Source organism: Sinocyclocheilus grahami, unplaced genomic scaffold (assembly GCF_001515645.1).
Source record: "Sinocyclocheilus grahami isolate Dianchi unplaced genomic scaffold, SAMN03320097.WGS_v1.1 scaffold54.1, whole genome shotgun sequence".
In the NCBI taxonomy this organism is placed as follows: domain Eukaryota; kingdom Metazoa; phylum Chordata; class Actinopteri; order Cypriniformes; family Cyprinidae; genus Sinocyclocheilus; species Sinocyclocheilus grahami.
The window spans coordinates 5,046,123-5,067,242 of NW_015505233.1; the positions used below are offsets into that span (position 1 = coordinate 5,046,123).

The window sequence follows — 21,120 nt, forward strand, 5'->3', positions numbered from 1 at the left end:
TGAAATAATATTGTGAAATATAATATTGAAAAATAACGGTTTTTGATTAGTTTAAAATGTAGTTTATTCCTGTGATGGCAAAGTTTTCAGCAGTCATTACTCCAGTCTTCAGTGTCACATGATCCATCAGAAATACTTCTAATATGTTGATTTGGTGCTCAACAAAACAAATGTTGGAAACGGAGACAGTCATTTGAAATGGAAATCGTTTTTAACATCATAATGTTTTTAATCACTTTTGGTCAATGAATGTGTCCTTGCTGAATAAAAGTATTATTTAAAAAAACGAAAGTCTTACTGAAAACAAACTTTTGAACAATGTATGTATCAGAGAAGGTCATTATGTCATTGAGAGTTTGCAGAGTTGGACCTTTCTGAGTCTATTGAATTTAGAGAGATTTATATTTACCCATCTGATTTCTCACAAATCTGGTCTCTTCCTGCCTTGACGTCGTCTTGCTCGCACATCTTTCAGCGTCTGTCCTCAGAGAAATGACATCATGCCAGTTATTTTTCAGCATGGTATTTGAGCATTACAGAATATCTGTAAGTAATTAACTTTCATTGTGAGAACAGTTCTTTGTTTGCTTGACCGTTACAAGAAACAAAGAAATTGGCAGTGTTTGGTTATTCATCATATTCTGCTATTTATGTACAAATGATGCAAGAACATTGCCTAGTAAGTTGCCCCAGAGAACTTACAGGATAGCTGAGGGCTAAGAAACATGAATCTGACACAAAGCAAACATCCTGTGTCTATTGTGGGAACCATCAAGTGAACAACTTTCAGAGATTATGCAATGTCAACATGCTATAGTAGAGCTATTTAATATCAATGTCACATATATGTTTGGCACGTGTTACTACATCATCCAAAAAGTTCTGGTCTGTTCTTCTGAATAGAGTGCTGCAGTGATATTATTGTAGGCCAATGAACAACTTTTATGAAGCCAAAATACAAGGTATTACTAATATATTTTATGTTGTAGAATAAAATCTGAAAATATCTTTATTTTGTTTTAACCACAGACTTTATTTCAGACATTTATCCAAAGCCTCTCTGACTTTGGGACGATAGAACCGGAAATGCTAAAATGCTAACTCATTTCCGAGTTGTGGTCTACAAAAATGCATCATCTCTGCAGCACTGCTTTTGGAAGCTATTAAGATGTGCCTAAAATAAATAAGCTCACTTCAGCTGTCCTTTAAAGGTTGTCTAAATGGCAAATGCTGTAGCTCAGGTAGCATCTAAAACCAAAATGTTGTGTTTGAAAACTGTATTACAGTAGAGAGTTGCTGACAGAAGATATCTGCATCCCTCCCACCGTGGGGCTGCCCTGCTGGCTGTGACAAAAATCGCAAAGCACATTTTTAGCTACATAAACTGTTAATTCCCCAGCACAGCTCTCCTTCCTCCCGCAGGGTTGTGGTGATAGCACTGATACAGTGTGAAGTTCCTGTCCTCCCTCTGTGGGCCGCATATGTGACTGTTGTATCAATGCACAAATTAACAACTTAAGAACCCAATGGCCCTGCATTATGTTCTTTAGCAGTTTATATAGCTGTAAAAGTTGATTGTGTTTGACACAATTGATCTTTTAAATTCCAGGCACTACTATACTGGTGAAATGGCAAACGATTTGAATATTCCCAAGAGGTGAGTTTACAAAATAAGGATTTTGATCCCAAAAGGGGTAGTTCACCTAAAAATGAAAGCGACTGTGAAACACAAATGAATGATACCTTAAATCATGTGACTGATCAAGGAGAGACGTCATCAGTGGAGTCACTAAGGAGTCTGGATCCCTTGTGCAGAATTTGTTTGCGAATCCCAATTCAAGTTTTTATGCAATTTATATGGATTCACAGACCAAACTAAGATTTGAGAGTGTGGCGTAAACTACTTTAAAGCATGCTGAAGTCTTGTCATTAATATTGTATTCTCTCTCTCTCCTGCTCTTCTCTTTTCGTTATGATGGTCATTATTTTTAAACTAAAAATAGCTGTGACCCAAGAATAGCTTTATGACAGCGCTGTCTCTCTCGGTTCCTTAACTGAATCCCCTTTTCAACTCTAGCCATTAGACCTGGAAGATGTAACAGGAACGGTCTTTTTATTATTAAATTAGAGATCATCAATTGATGAATACATAACTTTAATTTGGCAATATTCTTCACAGAAGAGAGTGTTTGTGCATGTACATTATAAGAATGGACTGTTAAACACCTGTTCAGTTGTGTAGAAACAGAACGATTTCTTTCAAGACATTTGGTTCTCCTCAAGGATGATCTAATGCATTTAATAAATCCGTCTGAAATCTTCTTCCAAATACTCCAAAGCTTATGAGGAATGGTATTCCATGTCTGTCTCTCTGGCCGTCTCACCCACGCATATCCTAGAGTGGGCTGAGCTCAGTCTAGGCCTAAAATGGTCTTGATCTAAGGAAGTTTCTGAGTCACCTTTCAGTAATGCTGTAAAGACGTTCTGGTAATCCAGATAACAAGTGTCTGTAGGAGGACAGCGACTTTCGGCTAAGTTTAGGGAATTGTGAGCGTGTGAAAGAATGGAGGCATGTTCATCTATTTGTGTGTCGAAACAGGAGGGTGTGTGCGGATGCTGAATGTATTAATAGGATCCGGTTTTTGACGTGTAGGGAGGCCATAGGGTCCCCGTTCATGGGCAGAAGGCTCTCAAAGTCAGATTTAGAGCTGGTAAGCAGTGAGGCATGCTGTAGGGAGAAAGTCATTTGGATCACATAACTGCATAGAACATCACGGACCGCTTTGATTCAGTGTTTCTGACTGGTGTCACTTATTAAGTAAATCATCCGAATAAATGAATGGTTCTAATGGCTTTGCAGGTCTTTTACAATAGGGCTGAGAACATCTTAAAAATGGTCTTAGTTGGTCTCAGAGCCTAGTCAACACTCTTAAAAATAAGGCTCCCAAAATGGGGTTTTCACGGTGATGACAGAACCAATTTGAGTTTCCTAAGGAATATTTCAGTGAACGGTTCTTAAAAGTACAATTTTGCTTAGTGTGATAAACATTTTAATAATATATTGACCCTTTTTACACCTTTTGTGCAATGGGACATTTTCATGGATGTTAAAGTGTTCTTCGTGGAATAATCTGCCAATAAAACTTTATTTTTATGAGTGAAGCCGGTCAGTCTCCCAGCTTGAAAGTGCCCAAAGTTTTTCTAAATCCATCCAATAGACTAGGTGAGGCTTAGACTAGCTTTCAAGCTGTTTTTATTTTGTAGCTAATATCAAATGCCTGTGTGTCCATCAAATCCTATGCTATTTTAGGGGAAATTCTATAAGTCAGATTAGATGGAAATATGGGAAGGTTATCCTCAAAAACCAGAATCTAAATAGATTTCAAAGGCTATATTTACAATGTATGTTAATATTCCGATAACTGCCAATAACCAGTGTTGGGGAAAGTTACTTTTAAAAGTAATGCATTACAATATTGCGTTACTCCATAAAAAAGTAACTAATTACGTAACTTAGTTACTTTTTATGGAAAGTAATGCGTTACGTTACTTTTGCGTTACTTTTTAAATCTGGACAGGGCTTGCTTGTTTGTTTTTAAAATAAAAAAGTTCTATTTTTGGCAAATATATAAAAGCCGTTTCACACCAAAAGTGAAATGAATAAGCCTCAGGCTGAAGGGAAAGTAAATTTACGTCCGTACAGTAGAATGCAGAAGACGACATTTCAACACACTTCAGCAATAAAAAAAGACACACAAATGTTTGTCTAGAGTAATTTGTGCTTATTAGTACGGTTGAACTGGATCATCGAAGGTCAGAAGCAAAGGCATTGGTTAATAGAATGGGATTAAATACATAAAGGATATTTGTGTTGTTTAACATTTAATTATTGCAGGTTTGCATCATATTCTGAGTTGCATTATTTTTATTCATTTTGAGGAATACTGAATCTGTTTTTTTTTTGTGTGAGTAAGATGAATTCATGCATTTCATATTTATTTTGAACTACAGTAACATCTTCAGATTTTGTCTCAACATGGGAACAGGAGAGCTGTCAATCAATAAATTGGGAAAAAAAGTAACTCAGATATTCTCTTGTAAATTAAAAAGTAATGCGTTACTTTACTAGTTACTTGAAAAAAGTAATCTGATTACATAACTCGCGTTACTTGTAATGCGTTATCCCCAACACTGCCAATAACCTAAGGAATTATGAATTGTTTACATGCAACTTACCAATGCCATGTGTTTTTACTGCCATTTTGTTGCTGTTGTTGTTTTGCCGCCTTCAAATATGAAATGTTGGCCTGTTCTAGGATACCCAGTCATCTGGACAATTACATAAGCCCCTAAAATGATTCCATCAGTATGTCCTTTGTAAAGCAACAACCATATGAATGTGTCAGGGTAAGAACTGAGCCAAATATATCTGAAATGGTAACACTTTTCCTTAGATTTCAATTAAAAGTAACCCTGTTTCCTGAGTGCCCCCAAAGTGTGGCTTCTTCTCTTTCTGCACATGCACACTTTGATCAGAGTGGAAGAAATGTGGTTAAAGCATAGGCTATACTGTGATTATGGTTACTCTAATTATGTGCATAATTATGGTATTCTGTTTACATGAGCTTCAGCTTTAATTCCAGCACTGCCTTAGGGTGCATGTAGGCATAGCCAGTGTTTGATTCTAATGGAATTTCTGGTTACTTTTGTATAAGCAATATTAATATTCAGTCCCCAGTTGATGGCCAATGTAATATCCTGAGAACCCTCTAGAGTCTAGTGGAATAGCTTATTTTTGTGTGGAGCAGTGGAACTGATGCCTGCGCTCTACATGACAGGCTTGACTTATGATGGATGCACTTATCTGACATTTTTACAGACGACCCCCATCATCAAATTCATACGTCTGAACGCAGTTCTTCAGTTCAGTCTTTTGCCTTTGGTTGAAGGGTTCAGCCCCACATGTGTGTTCCAATAAGAGCTCCATCCCTGACGTCATGTCTGCAGGAGATTGGCTATATGGAGCTCGAGCACAAACTCCTGCCCTTGCACACACACGCGCTCAAACTTTTCTAAGAGTTTTCAAACTTCTGCTCGAGCTCAAATCGCCCGCACGCGAGCTCTCTCGCCGCCTTGACTCCCGTTTTCCCCGATTTCCGTTTCGTGCTTTGAAACTTTCTTTCACTCCAAGCATTTCCCCCTCTTTTAAGTTATGTTTGCGTCTAAGTGTTTTCTTGTGGCGAATAGATGACAGCGCGCGAGGGTTTACAACTGCTTCACACGCGACAGAGTGGAGCTGCACTTCTATAGTTCTTTTTGTGTCTTTCTATCTATAGTGTGTGTATATAGTACAGAGTAGTTCTTTCAAACTTTCCCAACACTTTCACTTCCAATGGATATGGCTGTGCTCATATGGGACATCATTGTTTCTTTAACGTTATTGATTTCTCCGGCTTCGCTCTCGGCGGATAAGAGCGGCTTCAGGAAACTGTACGTGCTTCAGCCGGGACCGAGCGGTACGGACGGAGTTCACGTGAGCTCTATTTCATCGCTCTCGGGAGCGTCGGGACAGCCGCACTCCTACAACGTGGAGCTCAAAGCCAGCTTCGGCGGCCAGGTCCGGACCCGCAGAATGGGTCACCAGTCGAACCCGAACCCGAGCATTCCGATCCGCCAGGACGCGCAGCCTGGCCGACACACAACCAGCCATCATATGAAAATGTCAGGGTAAGAGCAGAGCCAAGTGTATTCATGTGCATAACATTACATTTCGACCAATAACCTATAGTTTTTTAGTATAATTATAATTATTTGTAGGCTATGTACCATACAATACCTATTAGACAAAATAATATCTAAATTTGCCATTAGGAAGCTACAACAGAAAATATGGATTATGAATATTCATTATTATTATTATATTAATTATGAATATTGTGATATTGTAGTGTTATTTAAATAACTGATGTTTTTATGCAAAGCTGTTTTGCAGTCTAAATGGTCACAAAGTTCATTATCCAAACTAAACACAAATGAATTAGAAATAAAGTAACATTAAAGTAACTTTATAAGTGAATACCGATATTGAATGATTTTCTATGGAGACCCACCAAATGGTGCTGATGACGAATATCGGTAAGTCAAACCGATTATTGAGCTGTCTGTAGTTCACAGTTTGATAAAGATAAATATAACTAGCCATAAGAAGAAAAAATTATGTAACAGTTCCAAAAAGTAAAAGTTTAGTATGATTTTAAAAACTAAGTGATGCTTCCATTGTAATGCGTTACTTGTATTGTGCAAATTGCTAACGTAAATTGTGTCAGTTTAATACTGTTGAACAGAAGTAATCAAGAATGTGAGTGTTGTAGTTCCATTAGTTTCAAACTTGCATTTGATTGCCAATGATGTTAGCAGCCAGATGTCACTAAGGAGCGATACATTTGATAAGGCAACCAGTCTACTCTACAGTGATCATAACGTTCTAAAAAGCAAAGTAACATTTGTTGATTCAAGAAACCATGCGAGCCAGATTAAATGTAGGCTACCGGCTCCCCTACCAATGAACCCGATGCCCCTTAAAAAGTTTCACCAGGCCATTCACAAAGGTTTTTCCACATTCCCTACAATCACGAAGAGTACTGAGTGTATCCCAGCCCTGTATTTCTTCATATTTCCTGTGCTTTGGATCGGTTCCTCTTGCTTTGCTCTAAGGTACAGTATGAAATAGCACAGTGGGAATAAGAGGACTGATTATATTGGAGCCTCATCCAGCTTTGGTCCCCGGGCTCCCATGTCACTTCAGTGAGAGCAGACTTGCGTCAGAAACCTCTCTGGGTGGGCGAGGAGATTGACGGTGGGGGTTACAGTAAGGTTAGTAGGTCCATTCAGTTTGTGTGTGAGTGTGACTCTTGATGTCATTACAGAGTGAACGTCTGTGGGGGGCAGTGCTGTGTTGGTTGGAGCAAGACCCAGGGATCTCAGCGCTGCACTAAACGTGAGTTATGACGATTCTTTTGAATCATGCATGTGCTTGGGTTCTCTCAGGTCTTTCTTCTGCACTACACCACACTTGAGCTTCAATCTAAAATCTTGCTTGAACAAGGGGAGTCCTATAATCACCCTGAAAGTCTAGTTCAGAATGGTTTCTTTGCTTTAGTGTAACAATTTTGCTAAAGACTGAGGATTTAACATGAACTTTTTAAAGTCTCTAAAACTCATTGGTGTAGAAAAGGGGATTGAGATTGTCTAATTAGGGTGGTCACACTTTATTTTAAGGTCCAATTCTCGCTATTAACAAACCATTAACTATAACTTTTGCCTCAATAAACTCCTAATTTGCTGCTTATTAATAGTTAGTAAGGTAGTTGTTAAGTTTAGGTATTGGGTAAGATTAGGGATGTAGAATATGGTCATGCAGAATATGTGTTTTATAAGGACTATTAAACAGCCAATATGTTAATAATAGGCATGCTAATAAGCAACTAGTTAATAGTGAGAATTGGTCGTTATACTAAAGTGTTACAGAAAGGGTTTAGGCTGCTAACACAAAAGCTGCAGGTTTAATCATATTTAGGGATCATCTAGGAGTTAACAATCCTGCCCAGCATCATTTACTGATCACAGACCAAGGGTTTGGATTTACACTTATGCCCCTTTGGCTTCAAACCCTTACTGTGCGCTTTTGAGCAAAACATTCATCCATGTCTTGCTCCGTAGTCCACTTGGTATAAAATGGTGTCTAGAAGCTCCCCCTGGACACAAATGTGTGCTAAATATAAGTGAGAGGAAATGTCAATATTTAGTCTCTTTAAAATGCACAAAACAGATCAGAGAGTTCAAGTGTTGTTTTGGACCCCATTGACTTTCAATGAATGGACAAAAACAGTTGAAACAATTTTCTTAAAGTAGTGTCCCAAAGTAGAAATAAAGTCATACATGTTTGGAACAACAGAATTTTCATTTTGAGTGAACTGTCCTTTAATGCCACGAGCAGTTGCTGTGGTTAAAATATGACATATGCGGAGACATTTTATGGTGTCCTTCATAAACAACCAGACAGACAGCTGCAGTGCCCACCTGTGATCAGAGTCAAAACGGCCTCAGTGAGATCTGAAGGAGAGGGATGGGGGTGGTTGGAAGGAGGGTGCGTTTTGTTATCATAGGTGTAGATTTCGAGTGGGTGGCAGCGGATGGTTCATGATAGCACATATTAGCAAACACTCAGTGTATCACAACATGCTCAAGTTACAAGCAAATCTAATCTGCAAGTTATTGCACACAAAACCCAGAGCACCAACATGGGGTTTGTAAAGAAAGGAAATGCAAGACATGACCGAAATGTTTCAGTTAATACAATGGACAGAAAGTACACAGGAAAAAAACTTTAAATATAATTTTAGAAAACAAAGGACACCGTGATAAGGGGGTAAAAGGTGAGGAATTTTGAGGCTACAAAGAGTATGATAACCCAGTGGAAGAGTTGGATCAGTTTCTCCTCATCCTGTGTGTTTCTGCCAGTAGGTTATATAAGAACCTGCCACTGTATGTGTGGAAGTATGTGGAGGCCACGGGGGAAAAGCAGGAGTTGCACCTCCACCCGCTGTCTGAGTCTTATCTCCAGCACACAATCCTCTTACCCACCTTTTACACATATCCGACCTAGACAATCAATATTGTGTCTACATCCCCTGTCTCCAGTGACGGTCGCCGTGATTTTGCCAAGTAAGATATGCTCCTGGATCAACATCTTTTGTTGATCCTGGATCAACATTACTGTCCAAAAATATAGACTGAACCCAATCCCTACCCCTAAACCTAACTCTACCCATAATTTATTCCTAAAATCAGTGTGAAATGATAGCTGATTACCAAGGGTGTAGAAGCACCTAATCCTGATCATAAGCCTAAAACAGATATTTCCTGAAAAGTTACCCCCCAATTCTGAGATTGTGTCTTGGATGTCTGCTGCATTTTGACAAAGTGTTTTGTCTTGGAGCCTTGCGTTGAACATCAGGTGTACATTTTACTAGTGTACAGTGATTATGCAGGCAATTTCATCCAAGTGATTTTTCTCATACATTAAAGTCAGTCTTGGTTCTGGATGTCTGTATTTGATAGCTATGGGTTTGTTTCTCAGGGGCTGGTGTGCAAACAACTAAGCCATAGAGAATCTAGGTTTTTGCAGTGCTTCTTATATAGCTAAGACTTGCATTGCTAAGAATGCTTGTTAAATTTTCAATTCCAATTTTTCAGATAACTGAGATACTTTTAAAGCTTAAAGGGTTAGTTCACCCAGACGAATCCAATCAGAGTTATATTAAAAATTGTCCTGGCCCCTCCAAGCCTTTGAATGGGGGTAAGCGGGTGTTGGTTGTCAACAGTTCAGAAGAGGTGAAATAAAGTGCGCGTATCCGTAATAAAACGTCCCTCACACGGCTCCAGGGGGTGAATAAAGGCCTCCTGTAGTGAATCCATGCGTTTTTGTAAGATAAATATCGATATTTCAAACGTAATAAACACTTTTTTCTCACTTCAGCTGACTGTGGTACGCGGAAGACGTTCAGGCGGATGACGTAAGACGTATGTGTCATGCGCGCACCTCTGCGAAATGCAGTAGCAAAGGAAACAAAATTTCCTTACTTTAGCAAAGGAAAACCAGTCTCCTCTTGGCTTATATTGAAATCCTCCGACATTTTTCTTTACAAATCCACGTTTTGTGCTTCTAATTCGTGAACGGCATTTTGTTTTGTCTCCGCGTTCGTCACTTATCACGCAACTTCGATGTCTTACGTCATCCGCCAGAATGGCTTCCGCGTATGACAGTCAGCAGAAGTGAGAAAAAAGTGTTTATTACGTTTGAAATATGGATATTTATCTTACAAAAATGCATGGATTCGCTATAGGAGGCCTTTATTCACCCTCCGGAGCCGTGTGAGGGATGTTTTATTACGGATACGTGCACTTTATTTCACGTCTTCTGAACTGTTGACAACCAACACCCGCTTACCCACATTGAAAGGCTTGGAGGGGCCAGGACAATTTTTAATATAACTCCGATTGGATTCGTCTGAAAGAAGAAAGTAACATACACCTAGGATGCTTTGAGGATGAGTAAAACAGGCTAATTTTCATTTTTGGGTGAACTAACCCTTTAATATACAGAGACAACTGTATGTAAATCATTCAGTGAGGTTAAAGGGTTAGTTCCCCTAAAAATGAAAATTAGCCTGTGTTTTACTCACCCTCAAGCCATCTGTGTATGACTTTCTTCTTTCAGACTAATCCAGTCGGGGTTAAATGAAAAATTGTCCTGGCTATTCCAAGCGTTATTATTGCAGTGGGTGGGTGTTTCTCTTTAACAGTTCAAAACACGTTAAATAAAGCGTGCGCATCCATAATAAAATGTGCCTCACACGGGTCCGGGGCATGAATAAAGGCCTCCTGTAGCGAGTCCATGCGTTTCTGTAAGAAAAATATCCATATTTCAAACGTAATAAACATTTTTCTCTCACTTCTGCTGACTGTCGTATGCGAAAAATTTTCCGACGGATGACATAGTACGTATGCGTTGTGCGTGCGCCTCTGAGATATGCTAGTCTCACAAGTTTGTTTACATGGAGAAAAAGAAGCAAAGTTTCCTTACTTTAGCAAAGGAGAACCAGTCTCCTCTTGGCTTATATTAAAATTCTCTCACATTTTTCTTTACAAATCCTCGGTTTGTACTTCTAATTCATTACCGGCGTTTTGTTTTATTCTCTCTCCGCGTTCGTCACTAATCACACAACGCCGACGTCCTCTGTCATCCGCCGGAACTGCTTCTGCGTATGACAGATGCCGGAAGTGATAGAAAAGTGTTTATTACGCTTGAAATAGGGATATTTTTCTCACAAAAACACATGGATTCGCTACAGGAGGCCTTTATTCACCCCCCGGAGCCGTGTGAGGCACGTTTTATTACGGATACGTGCGCTTTATTTAACGTGTTTTGGACTGTTGAACATAAACACCCTCCCACTGCAATGATAGAGCTTAGAAGTGCCAGGACAATTTTTCATATAACTCCGATTGGATTCGTCTGAAAGAAGAAAGTCATATACACCTAGGATGGCTTGAGGGTGAGTAAATAACAGGCTAATTTTCATTTTTGTGTGAACTATCCCTTTAAGTCCTTTAAAATTACAATTTGTAAAAATTGACATTTGGACACAATTAAAAAACCTGCTATAGTTGTTTGAGCGTGCTACAGGATCTCTCATTAAACCAATGGCGTGAGTTTGGGGACGAGGCTATTTTTCAGATTACTCAAACAGGCTGACGTTTTGAAAGTGCTGCTTTATCACAGTGATACGGTCTAAAACCTTTCAAATAACAATATTGCCAGCTACTTAGTGTATTTCAAATTTTCCAGCAAACGAAAATGCAAAACAAACATTTCTGAACAAAGCTACAGAAAAATGATTTGTGACAGTTCTCCAAGCAAACACAGTAGCTTTGTTCTTGCATTAATCATTGATTTTGAACAACTTAGTTAAGCAAATGATTGTGACCTGGTGGCTTGTTTCATTCTTGAATGAATCATTGTTTTTGAATAAAATGGTTGAGTGAATTATAGAATTCCGCTAGAGTGAGCGGAGGCGGGCGGGCTTGAGAACAGCGCGGTCGGTGGATTCGACGAAGGAGCGTCCGGCAGGCTTGCGGAAACCACATGTGACAACCCCGGGCTGGACTCCGCTTCATCCACGGTGAAAGCCGATCCGGCGATCCACAGCGCGAAGTTGATGTATTTCCTCAGCGACCAGCACGAATCAGCTCCAGGCATGATGAAGCGGATATCATCCTCTTTTGGAAGGCCAAACAAAGTAGTTTCACTTTCACAATGAAACACACAGCGCCTTCACGACATGGCGGCGGCGGCAACAACAATACTACACCGAGAATAAAAGTTACGCCTTCTTTCTTTGCGTGAACATTTGGGCGGTGTTATGCAAATCTTCCCACATCGTGACGTAGACATGTGGGGGCGTGTTATAACGAGCCGTTTTAGGTAGGCGTGGTTGACTCTTAACTTTTATAAAGAATATCTCTTTGGATTTGAGACTTTAGTCTTTGCAACTTTACAGATCTTCTTTATGCACCAAGAGCTTGTAACACTCCAAAGAGAAAGAAAAAATTGAAATCGCATCATATGACCATTTTAAATTTGAGCTGAAATGTAACAGAACATTTTTAATGGAAGACCTTGCAGGAAAATTGAGTGTGACAAAGGGAAGCCTCTTTAATACCTTGTATTATGTCTCTATGACCATTTTTCTGCTGACTCAGGAAATCTTGGGTTTATATTGTTTTTATTTTGTTATACAGTACCACTATGGTGTCATTAAGCCGTTTGTTTTTATGTTTTGCCAGCCTCTGAAAAGTGTTAAAAAGTGTTTCCTGAAAAGTGTTTCCTGAAAGGTTATTCTCATAAACGTACAGAATCCAGTTTTTCTGCCAGATCACTGGCGTAAACCCATAAACATGTGTCTTATGATGGGGTCACCACTGTGTACACATGCTTTCAAGCAAATTAAGAATGAAATACGACCTTTTTCGTTCATCTGACAGCAGCATTAGATGTTGTAATTTATGATGACTGGGACATAGTGGCAAGGGATTAATCATGGGTCAACCATTTTTCATTGCTCGTATATTTTTCGATATAGGGGGAAAATGAGAAAGTCCAGGTTGTAGTCAGTACCTCCCCTGTCTCTATCTTCCTTTCCAGTTGTGTTTTAGGATCACTATGTCTCCACTCACCACCTCGCTTGTCTTGGAAGATAGACCTGATTGTAAATTTTCTTGCTAAATGTGTAATGGGGTTCGATTTTTCAGGTTTTAACACTCACCTCACTCAGAAAGTGCAAACAAAGAGAATCGTCTAAATAGAAATGCCTTTTGTTTTTCCTGGCTCGTTCCACCGAGCTGCAAGGAACTTCATGGATGAAGTGTTTTATCTGGAGCTGTCTGTCATCCAGGTAGCTTTGGTCGCTGACATTGAGTCCTATTATAGTACAGTGCAGAGGGACGCTGGGATATTAGCCTTTCTATTTTACCACCAGGATATTGCACTCCAGTTCTTTATCTCTAACAGAACAGGAAGAGTGTTAATCCTGGTTCATTTTTGGCCCATCAGTCCTATAAATAAATGACAATGTAGACCAGGGGCCAGTTGCACCAGCTCCAGCACCAACTTACTTGAACTACTAAATGTTTAAGCATTGCGCCGTTAAGCTTAGTTGAAACATAACCCTACATATAAACTAAATATTTACTGAAGCCTTCAACCAGGAGTAATAGTTGGAATAATCTGGAAGACCGATTGGATTGCATCAATGAGCACATGTTTTAAATGACAGATAAATGATGTTGACATTTACACTTGTTTATATTTTTAGAGAGTGAACTTTGTGAATAAATTAGTTCTTAGCAGCTCTCTGACATGAAACCGATCTTAACAGTGAACTTTCCAGTGTGCCTGTCATTTGTGCATGCCAGCGTGTATTAAAAGAAAATAAACATAAACATTTCTGGATTGCTATAATAGTATTTATTTATTTAATTTATTTACTGCTTTTTTTTAGAGACCATTCCTGAACCATTATAATTGATATATTTAATTTAATTAAATTAATAAATATATTTAATTAATTTAATTGACTAAATTAATTGACTTTTGTGTCTTTTCAATAGGGAATTTTGATTTAATTTATTGCTTTTCAACACTATTTCTTTTTACAAATTTGAAGGCAGGTTATTGGACCAATAATTGTAAACGTCCATATTCTGTTCCTATTCAACTACACATTACTTTACGGAGAGCTTATGAACTCCTGCCTAAATCTTGCCTTAACAACAATGGCTTGTTACTGGAATATTTTGGTTAGGATGTAGTGTTAAAATATGGCTTAACTTATTTAACAGACTTCTGAGAAATAGAATGGAGTGTGATTGTGAAAAAACAGCAGACATGTTTAAAAGTTGTTTGAACGGAGGTCATGAAGTGAGCCTAGGTTCAGTCTGCAGAATGACTGCTGCCTTGTTGTCCTCTCTTCCCTGAGGAGTTTTCGTGCTTGCATTCACCATGTGATATGCATTCAGAAGCTTCTCAGACTTTCCCTGAGTTCTTTTATTGGATTCATCAGGAAACATTTAGAGCATTTTTGTGTTTCTCAGACAGTCGTGGGTTGATGGGTGATTTAATTTGTCTGCACAATGGAAGACTGTGTAGCACCGAAGAGCTTGCGGATTGTAAAAACTCTAATGAAAATTTAGGACCAGAGAGCAACTTTTGCATTGATGACAGCTTCGATTTAATGCCACTACATAATTTACATCCTATTTACAGTTTGTTTTACAAGTTTTACAACATGTAAAATGCAATGAATGCTCATGTCTTCCATCTGAGCCTGGATTTCTCATATTGCTCATCTGAAGTGTTTGAGTGTTTTTCCTGAGCTCAGGCATGTGTGCACAGCTCACCACTGAAAGACTGCTCAGTCTGTTTTGTCCCTCAACTGAACACAGCCCAAGCTTTCAAGTCCCTCGCCAGATAAAACACAACATGAAAATATTTCACCTGGGCTCCACAGCACGGCAGAGAGACAGATACGTTTTTCCTGGCTGTCCATGCTGAAAAAGTTTCCTAGATCTGCAGGAACAGGTGACTAGGTTGAGGAACCTGCTGGGATTAGCCAAAACTAAAGAGAAGAGCTCAATTCTGTAGGTTCCCTGAATTCACTAGTTACACCGCTTTTGCATGTGGTAATTCAGTACAGTCACCTGTGTCGTCTTTATTAACCACCTGCAATGCAGTTTGACCAGCACAAACAATAATTTTTAGATTAGGCTTATTGTATTATAGTTTGTAACAAAGTGGATCAGATCAAATTATTAAGCATTTTTAGGGTAAGGTTTAGTTAGAAAGTTCATTCATCCACATTTTCCAGTGTACATGTCCTAGCCGTGATTTCTAAATTGCCTGAAATGTCAGAGTTTTGGCTTTGTTTTTGTATTGGCATGCTCTCAACAGTCCTCATACATTATATGTACCATATTTGCATTGCTTTGACCTTTCTTTGTAGATTCCGCCACCTTGCACACCAACATTGGTAGATTGTGTCCAATGCCTGCACACTATTGGTCAGTCATTGCCTTCAGCAGGTATGAAAACAATAGGAAAACAAATCTAAAACCTGCACGTTTTAGACAATTAGACAAATCCTGGCCAGGACATTTCTGGGAATAAGAGGACGTATGGTCGCTTTAAGGTCACGTTTAGAATAATCGTGTTTGCATTCATTTTTAACGACTCAGTGGTCCAGTGTCAATTATTCCATTAGCACATGCTCATGTCTTTGTAATGTTTTTGTCCCTGTAGTGCTCATTTATTTATTTCACAGGTTAAATACCAGTCTTAAAACAGCCTAAGCCACCATTAAGAGTTTGAAAAGTACACAACAAAGTGATATAGAACTGTAATCTGGTCCAAAAAACCTGGAACTACATACTTAATAGTCATGCAATTTAACACCTTGGAACGTCATTCAAACCATTCGAATCTAGCATTCAACAAAGCAGTATAATTAAAAGTAATACAGGTTTGAAACGACATGAAGAGAGTAAATGATGACAGAAATATCATTTTTTGGGCCAACTTTCCCTTTAAGGTTAACATAAATCCAGGTTAATTAAAGGTGTAATAGGTGATTGTCTTCAGAAACATTTTTTGTTATGCTGGTTGAAAGTCTCTTCACATCCCGACAGCAATCATTAAGTTAAGTGGTCTAAATGTATTCATCTGTATTTATATATTTTGTGGAAGGCGTAGGACCAAGAAATATTCGTCCAATCAAAACGCTCGGTCCGAGCGTTTTAATAAGCTTTCCTACCTGCCTGTCAACTTATGTATCTGCATACCTCTGCGCGCCCGGTTCGCGCAGACAGGACACGTCATCAGCGCGTTCACGCACGCTGTGCAGATAGAGCGAAGATGGCAGGCAAACATCAACAACCCGATCGTCATTCCTGGTATTATAGTACTTTTAAAGTATGATGTATCTCAGCAATTAATCCAGTCCTCGTGCCCCCCGCTCTGCATATTTTGAATGTCTCGCTTAGTTAACACACCCGATTCAAATAACCAGCTCGTTAGAAGTAAGCTACGTGCATGAACTGTGTTCCGATCGATATGATCCCTACACAGTGTTCATTGCTCCCTCCTCACTGAGCGGGGGAAATACGTTGAAGTTTACTTCACTTCGGAACATGGGGTGGAATTGGTAACCGCTGATGTAGCCTATTGTAGTAATGTTGTCTCTGGTACTCTGGTCTGTGAGTGAGCGTATATGCATTCAGGGGGCGTGGCATTGGACGGCAATTGCAGGGAGGGTGGGACATTCGCTTTCAGTGCTATCAGGCTAAAGTTAGCATTTTCCAAGATCTCCTATTGCGCCTTTAAAGCATGGCTTGTTTGAGAGGAGTTTGCTGTGTCAGTATCTCCACAACAACTTGTGAAATGCCTCTCCTGTCTGCTCACACTGCAGGCTTTCAGTCCTCAGACAGTAGCTTAGCATGCTAACCCACATGTTACTTTCTTGTCCAAGCAAATCCAAGTTGTACCTTTCAGATTCAACACGTCTGAAGACGTTAGAGCTGTGGGAGAGCTCTGCAGCATACAGATCCTCTTGAATGAGCTCTTAGATGTGCAACACATATAAAGCTCAGTGGAGAAGTGGCCCGATCGCAGCCGCCTTTAATTGGCTCTGCGTCTACTGTGAAATACTAGCAGACTGAAATGGGCTTATCGACCATTCTGTCTGCCGCCTTCAGCTGTGCGTGAGCTCTTATACCGCTGAGCACGTTGAGGGTACAGTGCAACACATTTAACACCGATTTCAATATTGACTTGAGGGATAAAACTAATAAGAAGTTGGACGTGTTGGAATTACCCAGCACTGCTCCCCATAGCCTGGTCATCTGAGTCAGCAACATCGCCCTATCTTTTTCAGTCTTTCTTTCCTTCCTGCTCTCTGTCTTTGTGAGGCCTAACTTTATGGTGCTGTGAAGTTAAGTCAGCAAGAAGGTTTGTTTGAAGAGGCATTGAGCAGAGCGTTTAACCTCCACATTGTACAGTAGCCCTCAGAATTAGTCATGAGGGTTGGTGAGACTATCTTCTTACTAATGTTTATTGTCGGCAGGATGTCAGCACAATCTAACACTTGTGATATACTGACTTACAGATTCACACTGTACAAGCAAGTTACAATATAAGTTTATATAGAGAGACAGAACACTCATGTGTGGTAGAAATTATTGTTTTCTGGGGCTAGTATATGGATAACTCTTTTTGTCATTGATTAATATTTGCTTCTCAATGGCTTCAGTGTTATGCGATCCTTTAAAAGTCATTCTAATATGCTGATTTTGCATAAATATTTCTTAATGTTATCAGTGTTCAGAACAGTTGTGCTGCTTAGTATTTAGGCTATATCTCCTTTAACTCATATATACGTTTTTCTGTATGTAAATGTGTATGTGGCACGAGTTCTTGAGTTGAAAGAATGATATTCTGTGTACATTTGTGCTCACATGTATGTTCATTTTCTGTGTGTATGTGGAAGAGGAGGTGTACAAGGGCATGATATGTACAAGAACAGTGTTTATGTGTGTACTGCGTTTCTAAGGGCCGTCTCACTTTGTGATGAGGTACATTGGAAAAGAAGGGAAACCTAGTGAGGTTGGAGAAGAAACCGAAATCCCCTGCTGTGGGTCATGTCAACTGAAATGAAAAACTCCAAACCAGGAGGAGTTGTTTATATGATGTCATATTTGACTCTCACCTCTGTCACAAGGCATGTGCCTAATAATTTGTGGTCAATAAATGCTCATTTTAATTCTGCTTGTATGGAACAATTATGTTTCTGACAAGTGTGTGTGTCTGTATGTGCTTGGGTATAGTTTGTCTTCAAAAGTAAGCTAAATTTAATAAAACCTCTCTCAGGAAGCATCTGGAAAAATTATTTATAAATTAAGAACATTATTTTTATTATGAAAATGAAGTTATATTTTGTTATATAGTTTATAACTTAATAAATGCAAATTAAATGTATATTAATAATGATTTAAATCTATATAATGTTTATTTGTATATAAGTAAAAAGTGTGTGATTTTGAATATAGCATAAAATTCACTGTACTCTAAAGTCTGGACCTATGTTAAGGTCTGTAACAAGTATATATGAAGATGATAAGATGCCTTTCTGTAACAGTTTGTGTAAAGCAGCTGCTGTTCAGTGTGATGTCATAGAAACTGTCATTGAGATCATCCTTCCTAACATCTGCCTTGAGCACAGGGCACTGATCCATTTCCTATTTAGGAATCTCCACAGCACTCAATCGCTTAATATGACTAACTATAAATTTGCTGATGAGCATCAAGCTGCCCTATTTGTGTGTGTGTGTGTGTGTGTGTGTGTGTGTGTGTGTGTGTGTGTGAGCGAGCGAGTGTGTGTGTGAGCAAGTGTGTAGGTTGGCCACAGAGGCCGCTAGGCTCTTTGTAGTTGAATGACAGCTTTGTTCCTGCTCCTCAATGATGTAATTACAGACCACAAGTCAACACCCAGTTATCCACTCATTTTCCCTCTCTGTTAGTCTGCATTCTCTCATGCATCTCTTGCATTCTCTTTGCTCTTTCTCTCATGATCTGTGCAGAAAACAGTTGACCTTCATTTTTATGTTTTGTTCCACGTCATATAAAAGTATACAAAAACTATGACCTTATGGACTTTCTACTCTATTAACTATGCTGAGAATATTGTAGAAATATCTGCTTTTTAAAGTTATATTCTATGTAAAGCTCGACATGCTGTTGATTATTACCACAAATAATAATTTTCAATAAACTAAATAAAAACCTAAACTATCAAATGAAAATAAGAATGTTTCCGTTCAACTCCTACATCAGTTCATTTAAAAATGAACAAAATGGAAGTGTGTACAGAAATGCATGTATAATGGAAGGCTATGGATCCCATGGACCCTTCCATTCCACACTTCCTCTGTTTTCCCCTGTTTTTTTTTTTTGTTTGTTTGTTTTGTTTTGCTTGGTTTGGTTTTTTGCTTTTGTTTTATTTTTTCTTTGCTTTCCTTTTAATAATTCATCAAATTATTATGTTTTACTCAACAGCAACTCTTTTTTTCAACACAAACTCTTTTCTATAAACTTCTATAAACTCTAATAGCGCTATATAAGTAAACTTTAGCATATTACATTTTGTTGTAAGTTATATTATATTAATTGTATTGTATGACTTTTTTTTTTTATTGTATGAAATTTCTTCTCTTTGTTACAGCTAACTGTACGCCCCCATGCAAAAATGGAGGGATGTGTTTGCGGCCCCACATTTGTGTGTGTAAGCCAGGCTCTAAAGGCAAGTCTTGTGAACAGACCACTTTGCCCCCATCCTCTCATCCAGCTGGACCATTAAACGGACACACCAATGGTGGACTTCCAAACGGAGGTCATACAAATGGATATCCCAACGGTCATAATGTAATTCCCCAGCGTCCCATTCCTCAGCAGATCTTCCCACAAGGCCAAGGTCAAGTGCCATTACCGTTGCCCGGCACCAACATGGGACATCTGACTCTGTCCATGAAGCCATCACCTAACGGACCCATTCCTTATCAACCACAGTGAGTATGACGTCTGGATTCAGTCATTTATAGCATCATAATACTGTGTCATGATTCATGATTTGAGTGAATTTTCATTCATAATGGTTGTTTACTTTTTAGTATTTGGCCTTTTAGGTCAGCAAATACATTTCAAACAGGCTAAAACATTCCTAACTGATTATGCGTATTAATAAAAGGACAGTGCAGCAATCCCTATGACCAGATTTTTGACTTTCAGCATGAAGCCTGGTTCACGCCGGAAATTATTTCAGCTTAGAACAGCAAAAAAGTCCAGTCATAGTTGAATAATCAAATAATATGCACTTCCAGCTGAAAGCACAGTGGTGTAATGGCATTGTAGGATGCTATTTTTAAAAACTTACCAGATGGCAGAATTTATTGGTGAAACTGATATTTGAGAACCAATTATATAACCTAAAAAGTTTGAATATTGGTAGAGAATACTAACAAACGTATAATCAGACTGTTTATTTAAGAATATATGTTCTAGTTTAGCACATAGCAAAGGCCTGTGAGTAGTTGTCTAAATGTATTTTGGACTTTTGCAATTCCTCAGGCCCTTAGTTCACCAAACTTGTCATTTTATTATTTTGGAATGAACTCCATAGCTCGGTATTAATGCCAGACATCAGAACCACAGATGTTAACGGTCTCTGCCCCTTTCGTGCCCCCCTACTAGGGCTGCACGATAAATCGCATGCGATATTAAATGCGCATCTTGTCAGTAAAGCCGGTTCTGTAATCAGCGGTAAATCTCCATCACGTGCGGGCTTTCACATGAAGCAGCATTTACTACACAGAGCCGTTGCTCACTGACGAGCTGCGCAAAACATGCGTGAAATATGATCGTGGTTTTGCGCAGCTTGTCAGTGAACAACGGCTCTGTGTTCTCTACTCTCTCAGCCTGGGTCTGTTTTACAGAAACACTTACTGTTCTTTAGCCTGACTCAATGAAATCTTTTTGCATGACTTACACTTGGGCTTTCACCAAATTGTGACTCCTGAACTCCTGATGTCAGCCTAGTTTTCATTTTCAGTTTTAATTTTTGTTTGCCCTCAAAACACGATTTTCATGAGAATCCTTTACCGTGACCCTGCAGACTCTTTAGTGACCTGTTTTATGGAAAGGGTTCTGCGGAGTATGGCTTGGGGTTGTTTTGACTGCCACAAATATAGACGACTGGAAAGTTCACAATCAAATCGGATGTGAAGCTTTCTTTCTTTCTTTCTAACAGAGCGAATCGGACTGACTGCACACGCTGAGTCAAAATCCTTTTTTTTTTGTAAATAGTTTTTATTAAGTTTTGACATATACAATTACATTAACAACCATCAATCCCCCCCCCCCCCCCCTCAACACACCTAAATAAAAAAAACAAATAA

General features: G+C 39.0%; 1 protein-coding gene across 4 annotated transcripts in view; it reads left to right on the top strand.

Annotated features, from left to right (window-relative positions):
- The first annotated feature begins 5,056 nt into the window (after positions 1–5,056).
- LOC107583538 (latent-transforming growth factor beta-binding protein 1-like) overlaps positions 5,057–21,120 on the top strand; it is an 85,298-nt gene continuing 69,234 nt past the window's right edge. For all 4 annotated transcript variants that reach the window (XM_016269794.1, XM_016269796.1, XM_016269797.1 and 1 more), the window contains exons 1-3: positions 5,057–5,727; positions 6,927–6,997; positions 19,392–19,734. In XM_016269794.1, coding sequence (XP_016125280.1) covers positions 5,393–5,727; positions 6,927–6,997; positions 19,392–19,734 — 749 coding nt within the window. In that variant the 5' untranslated portion in view covers positions 5,057–5,392. The remainder of the gene's footprint in view (positions 5,728–6,926; positions 6,998–19,391; positions 19,735–21,120) is intronic.